The following is a 9,634-nucleotide window of genomic DNA, read 5'->3' as shown; positions in this document are numbered from 1 at the left end:
CACTCACCCCACCTCCAGCTGCAATGTCTCCATTGGGGACCACGGCCACCATGTCCATGAGTTGCTGTGGGCCCCCTGTCCCTGCGTGCCGGCTGCTCAGCATGTTCGTCACAGCCTCGCGGGGTTTTTTTTTTTTTAGACGGAGGTTTGCTCTGTCACCCAGCCTGGAGTGCAGTGGCGCGATCTCGGCTTGCTGCAACCTCCGCCTCCCAGGTTCAAGCAATTCTCTGCCTCAGCCTCCCGAGTAGCTGGGATTACAGGCACCCGCCACCACGCCCAGCTAATTTTGTATCTTTTGTAGAGACGGGGTTTCACTATCTCAGCCAGGCTAGTCTCAAACTCCTGACCTCGTGATCCACCCATCTCGGCCTCTCAAAGTGCTGCGATTACAGGGATGAGCTACTGTGCCCGGCAGCCTCAGGGCATTTTTGCAACTCCGGATGTGGGACATGACAAAACCATGATGCAGAGGGGAAAGGGCAGGAACAATTTATTTGAAAAGGAATAAGGAAAGTGAGTGGCTAGTTAAAATTTCAGTATTTGGACACTGCTGGACAGATGTTGGGTGGACCCAGCGGCCGGGGGGTTGTGGTGGGCTGTACGGCGGCCGCTGAGCAGTAGGACACGCTCTGCATCGCCCATCACCTTCCTTGGGGTTTACTCAGCAACTCGGCTGGCCGCGGCCCTGGAGCCGCACGCCTGAGCATCTAAGGATTTCCTAAAGGGGCCTGAGGTCTGTCACCTGGACACGTAACTTGAGAGACAGCGAGTGGCCCTCTCAGATGACTTACAGGTTGGGAGAGGAGAGATGTCTGAGGGGAAGGACACCAAGTCTTTTTTTTTTTTTTTTTTTTGAGACGGAGTCTCGCTCTGTCGCCCAGGCTGGAGTGCAGTGACGCAATCTCAGCTCACTGCAAGCTCCGCCTCCCGGGTTCACGCCATTCTCCTGCCTCAGCCTTGCCGAGTAGCTGGGACTACAGGCGCCCGCCACCATGCCCGGCTAATTTTTTGTATTTTTAGTAGAGACAGGGTTTCACCGTGGTCAGGGTTTCACCGTGGTCTCGATCTCCTGACCTCGTGATCCGCCCGCCTCGGCCTCCCAAAGTGCTGGGATTACAAGCGTGAGCCACCGCGCCCGGCCAGACACCAAGTCTTTTGTGGCAACTCAACGAAACTAACGGCTTCTGCCCTGTTCTTCAGGGCAGGCCCTCCTGGCCGGATCTATTCAGTGTGCAGAGGCAGACCTAGCCCTACTCTTCCTGATTCCATTTTTCCCTTTAATCCCATAGATAAAATCCAGCCCTAGGCCGGGCGGGGTGTCTCACGCCTGTAATCCCAGCACTTTGGGAGGCTGAGGCAAGCGGATCACTTGAGGTCAGGAGCTCCAGACCAGCCTGGCAAACATGGTAAAACGCCGTCTCTACTAAAAATACAAAAATTAGCCGGAGGTGGTGGTGGACGCCTGTTGTCCCAGCTACTCGGGAGGCTGAGAATGCACTTCTCCAATCCCCCTTGGGCCGCCCCTCCTGGCAGCTGCTGAGTGTTGCTGGCCACAGCCCTCAGGGGCCACCACCTTTGCTTTGACTTTGGCTGACGTAGATGTTTGTTCCAAGGTTACGCCCCTTCCTGGGGCCACATCCAGGAACTAGTAGATAGAGGGGTGCTAACGCCTGCCCTGTGGCTTCTCTCTCAAGGACCATCCAGCGGCAGACCCCCACACAAGCCCTGCCACGCCTGCACGGAACTCGCCTCTCTCTGCACAAGCTCCCCATGGCAAACCCCTGCTGAGTGGCCCGGGGTCGGCCCTGGGTGTCTGGCCCACAGCACAGCAGATCAGACCTTCCACTTGGGGCCCAGAGCACCCAGGCAAACGTCCTCTTCCTTGCTCGGGTACTGCCCTGTCCTGTCCTTCATACACAGCCAAATCCCCTCGCCGTGGATCCCGGGGGTCTGATTGGTCTGATGTGAAGAGAGATGTTCTCTGGCCAGAAGGGGTGGAATGCAGTTGGGGTTCCCTTGGCCAATACATCAGGCAACTTTTGTCTACAAAAGAGAGCTAAGTGCACGTTACTTTAGTGAAGTTTATTCCGAGTTACAATTCACACAGGCCTTCTGCTCTCTGGGAAATACAGCACAAAGGGTAAGGCCCCCTTACTGCCCCTACTCCTGTGGAATGAGCTCTCTTGATGGTCGAGTGTGTCCACTGTGAAAGCTGCTGCTACCAACATGGAGTCGGGGGAGCCCTGAAGTCCTCAGACACAGAGGCCTGTGACAGGACGCAGCCCAAGACACTCCTGCGCGGAGACGGTTCCAGGACCCACAGGGCGCCCTCAGGGTTGCCTACTCCAGACAGACGCTTGCCCAGCAGTGACTGTCGCAGCCCACGCACTAATTCCAGCTCCTGTAAAAGACCCTTGGCTTTGAAAACAGCTTATGTGGGCTGCTTTTTTGTTCTTGTTTTTGTTGTTGTTGTTTTTGAGACGGAGTCTCGCTCTGTCTCCCAGGCTGCAGTGCAGTGGTGCAATCTCGGCCCACTGCAACCTCCGCCTCCTGAGTTCAAGCGATTCTCTTGCCCCAGCCTCCCAAGTACCTGGGATTACAGGCGCAAGCCACCACACCCGGCTAATTTTTGTATTTTTAGTAGTGACTGGGTTTCTCCATATTGGCCAGGTTGGTCTTGAACTCCTGACCTCAGGTGATCCACCCGCTTCGGCCTCCCAAAGTGCTGGGATTACAGGCATGAGCCACTGTGCCTGGCCCTTTTTGTTTTTAGGATTCCCCTTTTCCCCAACTCCCCTGGATACACCTACAGCCTGCCAAATACCCCGAACTGCAATTCTCTGCCATTCTCAAATCAACTCGCTTATTTGGAGAGCTTGTCTCTTGAGTTTCTTTTTAGGTTGACAGCAAATACTTGTCCAACACCTGTGTAGGTTTGTGTGTAGGCACAACCTGCACGTGTGTGCTCCTCGTCGTGTGGAGTTGTCCCGTGCCCTGCATGTCTTCTGTCATTCCGTCTGTGTGCACTCTTTCTAGCAACCGCATGCTGTCCCATGAATGTGTACGTGGAAGGACACAGCCTGCAATCCCAGCATTTTGGTGGTGTGAATTCTGCCGCAGTGAACGTCTTTGCTCTTACATCTGTGTGCATATGTGCCCATATCCCCGCTCTTGAGTCTGTGTGCACCTGAGCCTTGCCAGGCTCCTGGAGCTGCTGTAACAGAGCACCCCAGACCAGGTGGCCTCAGACAACAGAAACGAATTCTCTCACGGTTCTGGGGGCCTGATGTCCAAAATCAAGGCATCAGCAGGGCTGTGCTCCCTCTGAAACCTGTAGGGGAAGGATCCTCCCTTGCTTCTTCCAGTTTTGAGTGCTGCCAGCAGTTACTGGCAGTTCTTGGCATGTAGAAAATCACTCCAATCTCTGCCTGTGTTGGTGCACGCGTTCTCCCTGTGTCTCTGTCTTCATGTGACCAGCTTCTCATAAGGACACAGTTACATTGGATTAGGGCCTACCCTCATGACCCCAGCTAATGACACCTGCAACAACCTTATCTCCAAATACAGTCATGTTCTGAGGTACTGGGGGTTAGGGCTTGAACATAAATATTTTAGGGGACTCTGCAACCCACAACGAAGGTACACAATGGATTCCTAGAGGTTGATCTGTTGAGTCAAAGGGCAGGGCTGTTTCAGATTTAACAGCAGCAGACAGCCAACAAAATCAGGAGCGTTCCACACTCCCAGGCTCCGCAATGACACGGGTGCCCTCCACAGCCCCTTACTCTGGGTCTTCCTCATCCTGGCACTGGCTTGACTTGCCCGTCCCCGTTTCCTGGGCAGCATGGCTCTCTTCAGACGTGCATCGGCATTTGTACTTCTTTGGTGTTCAGGTTGTTTCCTGTGTTTTCTGGTTGGTTGTTGGGTCTTTGGTGTTCGAGTCGTTGCCTGTGTTTTCTGGTTGGTTGTTGGGTCTTTTCGTATAGCTCCTTACAGAGTTATCCTTCGTCTGTTTTATTTGTTGTAAACATTTTTGCCAAGATTGTCGTTTGTCTTCCAATTTACGGTGTAGTTTACCATAAGTTTTTCCCACTGATTTCCTGTCTTCACAGAAAATCTTTTATGCTTCTGAGTTTTCTTTTCTATTTTTAAATTTTATTTTATTTTGAGACAGTGTCTCACTCTGTCTCCCAGGCTAGAGTACAGTGGCGTGATCTTGGCTCAGTGCAAACTCCACCTCCTGGGTTCAAGCGATTCTCCTGTCTCAGCCTCTCAATTACACAATTACAGCTGGGATTACAGGCATGTGCCACCACACCCAGATAACATTTTTTTTTTTTTTTTTAAATAGAGACGGAGTTTTGCCATGTTGGCCAGGCTGGTTTTGAACTCCTGGCCTCAAGTAATACGCCCTCCTTGGCCTCCCAAAGTGCTGGGATTACAGGCGTGAGCCACCATGCCTGGCCTTGGGTTTTCTTTTTTAAAAAATGCTTTCCATGTCTTCAAATTATTTCCAAATTTACTTCCAATACTTAATGTTTTTGCTTTTAAAAAAAGTTAACAGACTGTATCTTTAGGGCAGTTTTAGGTTTACTGAAAAATTGATCATAGAGTACAGAGATCCCATAATACCCTTTCATAGGCACTTCCCCTATTATTATTATTATTATTATTATTATTATTATTATTTTGAGACGGAGTCTCACTCTGTCACCCAGGCTGGGGGGCAGTGGTGCGATCTTGGCTCATTGCAACCTCCGCCTCTGGCTTCAAGCGATTCTCCTGCCTCCGCCTCCCGAGTAGCTGAGATTACAGGTGCCCACCAACATGCCCGGCTAATTTTTTGATTTTTAATAGAGATGGGGTTTCACCATGTTGGCCAGACTGGTCTTGAACTCCTGACCTCAGGTGATCCGCCCACCTCGGCCTCCCGAAGTGCTGGGATTACAGGCATGAACCACCGCACCTGGCCACCTTCCCCTATTATTAACATCTTGCCTTAGTGTGGCTTGTCTTCTGTGACTGACGGCAATACTGATATGTGACTTTTAACTAAAGCCCACGGTTCACATTAGGGCTTCACTCTTGGTGTTGTAGATCTCATGGCTTGGAAGAACCACGTTTGCACAATTGTAGTATTGTACGGGGTAGTTTCGCTGCCCTAAAAATACTCCTTGCTTCACCTTTTCACCCCATCCTCCCCCAACCCCTGGCAACCGCTGGTCCTTTTATTGTCCCCCCAGTTTTGCCTTTTCCAGAATGTCACAGTTGGAATCATACAGTGTGCTGCCTTTTCAGACCGGCTTCTTTCACTTAGCAATGTGCACTTAAGTTTTCTCTGTGTCTTTTTATGGCTTGACAGCTGGTTTCTTTTCAGTGCCGAATAACATTCCATTGTCTGGATGGACCAGCGTTTATCCATTCACCTATTGAAGGGCATCCTGGCTGCTTGAGTTTTGGCCATTATTAATAAAGCTTCTAGAAACATCCATGTGTGGGATTTTGTTTGTTTTTTTGGAGATAGAGTCTTGCTCTGTTGCCCAGGCTGAAGTGTAGTGGCAGATCTCAGCTCACTGCAACCTCTGCTTCCCGGGTTCAAGCAATTCTTGTGCCTCAGCCTTCCTAATAGCTGGGATTACAGGTGTGCACCACCACACCCGGCTAACTCCATGTGTGGGTTTTTATATGGACACAAATGTTCAACTCCTTTGGGTGAATGCCAAGGCGCACTATTGTGAATGGTATGGTGAGAGTATGTTTAGAATCTGCCAAACTGTCTTCCCCAGGGGCTGTGCCATTTTGCCTTCCCACCCGCAATGAATGGGAGCTCCTGTGGCTCCTCATCCTTGGCGGCCTTTGGTGTTGTCAGTGTCCTAGATTTATCCACTTACAGGTGTGTTTTACTTTAACGTTTGCATCTTTATTCACAAAGAACCAACCCTCCAGACTGGCTGAGTGAGTGGGCTCCCTTTACTTTTTCTAGGGCCCAGCTGTCCCCCTCCCCAACACAGTTCTTGCCCCAGGGCCAGACACCCTTGCTCCAAAAAGCTACACACACAGCGACAACCCAGCTACACAGACCCTGTGTGTAGGGAGGTGCACGGGGCCCTGCAAGCTGGGGAAGCTGCCCCCCTCACATTAGCTGCACCCACCTTCCTGCCTGCCCGCCTTGGGTGCAGAGCCCCAGCGTTGGCAGCTCCTCGTGAGGGGTCAGAGATGGCTCAGGTGGGCCCACCTTGGTCCCTGGGGGTCCTCAAGCTCCTGGGAGGAGCACCAGGGCCAGGCCGCGGGAGGTGCTGGGGGGACTGGGGGTACCCATTTGAGACCCCAACAAGGGAGCTCAGGGCCCCAGGGAGAGGGAAGCCCGGGCTGAGCGCCACAGGCCTGCTCAGAGGGAGGAGCCGGCCCGCGGGACAAGGGGCAAAGGAGGCCACCACCAACCCGCAGAGCCGCAGCGGCCTCCACGCACCCCCAGAACCCAGGCCTCCTGGACCGGAAGCGCGGCGCCGCTCTAGCCGCGGGCACTCGCTGGTCGGGTCGCGGCCATGATGCAGCTTGAGCGCGAGCTGTGCGGGCGTCCCACGCAGCCCAGAGAGCTGACCCTCCACGGAGGGGCATTTTAATAACCGCCTGTACACATCCAGACGCGACAACTAAATGCAACAGGTCACCCTGGAAGATGGGGACAGCTACAGAAACACTTGGGACGGGTGACAAAGTTGTGACGTGAGCGATGATGGGGATAATATTCCTCCACAGTAAATGTCCTGGTTCTGATCACTGCACTAAAGCATCGTAGGAGAACATCCCTCTGTTCAGGAAATACACACGGAAGTACTTCGGGGCTCCGGGGCCAGCGTCTCCAACCGCATCTCAAACGGTTCCGAAGCGACGCGCGTGCACAGCGATACACACGGACCAAATTCACGGGCAGCGTCAGCGGCCGGGCATCCGGATACACGGTCCGTGGCGGTCCCTGTGCTATTCTTGCAACTTTCTCTAAGTTGGAAAGTACATCAAAGTTTTAAAATCACTGAAAAACTCCCAGTAGGTTGAACATAAGACATCACCTTGGCGCGGAGAACAGAGCCTACGCTCTCCCCCCCGGGCCTCCCCGTGGCGGCCCAGCTGCCAGCTGCTGCTTCGTCGCCCGTCCGCGCCCGCCAGTGCCCGGGCTTGCTCTGAGCCTGCCGGCTCGCGGTGGGGCTCCGCTGAGGGCAGGGACGCGGGGTCCCAGAGGGCATTCAGGGAAAGCAGGAGCTGAGCTCTCTTGCGGCTTGGAAATTGGACGCACGAATGAGTGCCCCGCCGGAAATGCTAGAGCATGCACCCCAGGGTGTCAGAGCCGCCTGGGGGCCACGCCTTTATTAACCATTGCATTATCCCCGCAAGCGTCCTGCGCGCCTGACTCGCCCACACCAGGGCCTCCCGGGCCTCCCTCTCTGCAGGTTCAGGCTCTCCCCGGGGAGGCTTCTGCCGCAGCTTCAGCGTTCACGCTCTCCTCCGACTGTGGGGGGAGAAGGGCCGGATCCCGATCCCGGGACAGGCCAGAGCGAAGCTTGGGGCCAGACTTCGTAGAGCGGAGAGTGTCCTGTGAGGACACCCTCAATGAGGACCCCGAAGAGATCTGCGAGCCCTCGAGTGACTGCGCCAGCGACAGGGCCCGGGAGCCTGCGTGCGATGCGGTCAGGGATGGGATCCGGGATCCCACCTTTGAAGTGGCCAGCGATGGGACCCTGGAGTCCATGCTCGACAGCACCAACGAGGGGACCCGGGAAGCCTCGCGCGACGGGACCACGGAAGAGGCCCGGGAGGCCGCGCGCGACGGTACCACGGACGGGGTCTGGGAGGCCGCGCGCGACGAGCCTATGGGGGCGGCTAATGACCCAGGGCGCGAGGTGGGCTGGGAGAAGGCTGGCGGCTGCCAGAGCGGCGGGGCTCCGGGGCCCCTGCGCAGCCAGCTGTGCACACGCGCCAGGTCCCGCGTATCCTCGTGCTCGCGGTGCAGCTGCTCGCGCTGTTCCAGCAGCTGGCGCCGCGTGTGGTGCAGCAGCTGGGTCTGGCGGAGCAGCAGCAGCAGCTCCTGCCGCAGGCGCCCGTTGTCCGCTTTGATGGCCTGCGTGTGCGCCACAAGCGCGCGCGCCGCCTCCCGCTCCGCGCGCCGCGCCAAGGACTGCACACGCTGACGCGCCTCGCGCTCGAAGGCCGCCTTGTCCTCCAGGAAGCGCCGCTTCACGCGGTGGAGCAGCTGCGTGTGCTCCACGCGCATATGCAGCAGCTCGCGCTCCAGCGCCCGGATCCGGGCCAGCTGCTCCAGCTGCAGCACCTGCGGCGGGGGCGCTATCAGCTCACTCCCACCCCGCCTCCGGCCCGGCCGCCAGCCCCGCCCCGCCTCACCCCGGCCGCGGGCGGGCGCACTGGCCTTGTAGGGCTGCAGCTCCTGCACCTGCCGTGCCATCTGCGCCGCGCGCGCCTCCATTTCCAGCAGCTGCGCGCGCACCCCGTCCTCGCGCCCGTGGTAGAGCGAGGCCAGTTCCGCCCGCTGCCAGTGGATCTGCGCTAGGTCCACGCGGTTCTGCTCGTCCAGCCGGACGATGGCGTTGGCGCAGCGCTGGGCGCGCGCGCGCACGTAGCTGGCGTAGAGCCGGTTCTCCTCGCGCAGGCGCAGCGCCTCGCGGTCCAGGAAGGTGTTCTCCCGCAGCACCTGGTCAACGCGCTCCTCGCAGGTGTCCAGCTGCTCCGAGAGCAGCGCGTGTTCGCGTTGCAGGTACTGCGCGCGCTCCGATAGCGGCTGCTCGGCACCCGCGGCCGCCTCACCACCTGGCTGGTTCCCTGCGCTCGGGCCGCGCTTTTTCTTGGGCGCCATGGGTTGGTGCCTGGACCACCAGGACTGGTGAGGGCAGCGATCCCGGCCCCTTCCCCAGTTTAGCCCTTCCTCTTCCCTGGCCTAAATATTCTAGGCCCCAGGCCCAGAGGTGGAACGCGTCTCAGGGTCACGAGGCTTTTGGGGAGGCAGATCGGGGCTTTGGGTCGGGGATCAGGGCAGCTTTGCCAACCTTCACTCGTGGGCTCCCGCTGGACCTTTGCTGTCCGTCTGGGTGCGCCGAGCATTAGTAATGTTGCTGCTCGGCGGGCACGGTCTCTATGGAGACAGAACTTAGTCGTCCTCTCCCACCCCCACCCCGTTACTCCGGCGATATGGCCGACTCCTTCATTCCGCACAACTCGCTCATCCGAAGTCGCCCGTGACTGCTTGTGAATGCGCCCCCAGAGATAGGGCCTGAGCTGACAAAACTGGGCTTCAGACGGACTCCGGACGTGCTTCTGAATCTCACAGACCCCAGCAGCGCCCTTCACCTTCGGTTCAGCAGTGGGGCCTTCTCCCGGGTTGTCCCCCACTTGAAGAGGAACTTCACCACGTTCCCCCCCGTTTCCCGAGTGAAATCTCTGTGTTGTCAGGAGGGAGCGCTTCCCTGGAGCATTCGCCTCTTCAGGGACCCTTGCTTTCCTTGAGCATTTCGTGATTCCTTTGGTGAGGCCCCCGTGGGAATTGGGGTTCCTGAAGTACGGAGTCCACTGGGCGCCCGGAGAGCGTTTCTCTCTGAAGGTCCTAAGCGCGCTCATGCGGCACCCG

At 56.8% G+C, this 9,634-nt stretch overlaps 1 protein-coding gene across 1 annotated transcript; it reads right to left on the bottom strand.

Moving 5' to 3' along the window:
* Nucleotides 1–7,450: 7,450 nt before the first annotated feature.
* Nucleotides 7,451–8,866, bottom strand: LOC115832870 (coiled-coil domain-containing protein 166). Its single transcript, XM_030804429.1, has 2 exons — nt 8,423–8,866; nt 7,451–8,326 (listed from the first exon to the last, which is right to left on the bottom strand). Exons 1-2 carry the CDS (start codon nt 8,864–8,866, stop codon nt 7,451–7,453), a joined length of 1,320 nt encoding a protein of 439 aa, XP_030660289.1.
* Nucleotides 8,867–9,634: the final 768 nt, after the last annotated feature.

The sequence above is a fragment of the Nomascus leucogenys genome, chromosome 23, assembly GCF_006542625.1.
Source record: "Nomascus leucogenys isolate Asia chromosome 23, Asia_NLE_v1, whole genome shotgun sequence".
In the NCBI taxonomy this organism is placed as follows: domain Eukaryota; kingdom Metazoa; phylum Chordata; class Mammalia; order Primates; family Hylobatidae; genus Nomascus; species Nomascus leucogenys.
The sequence above is the reverse complement of the archived record's forward strand: the minus strand, read 5'-3'. Positions and strand labels throughout refer to the sequence as shown.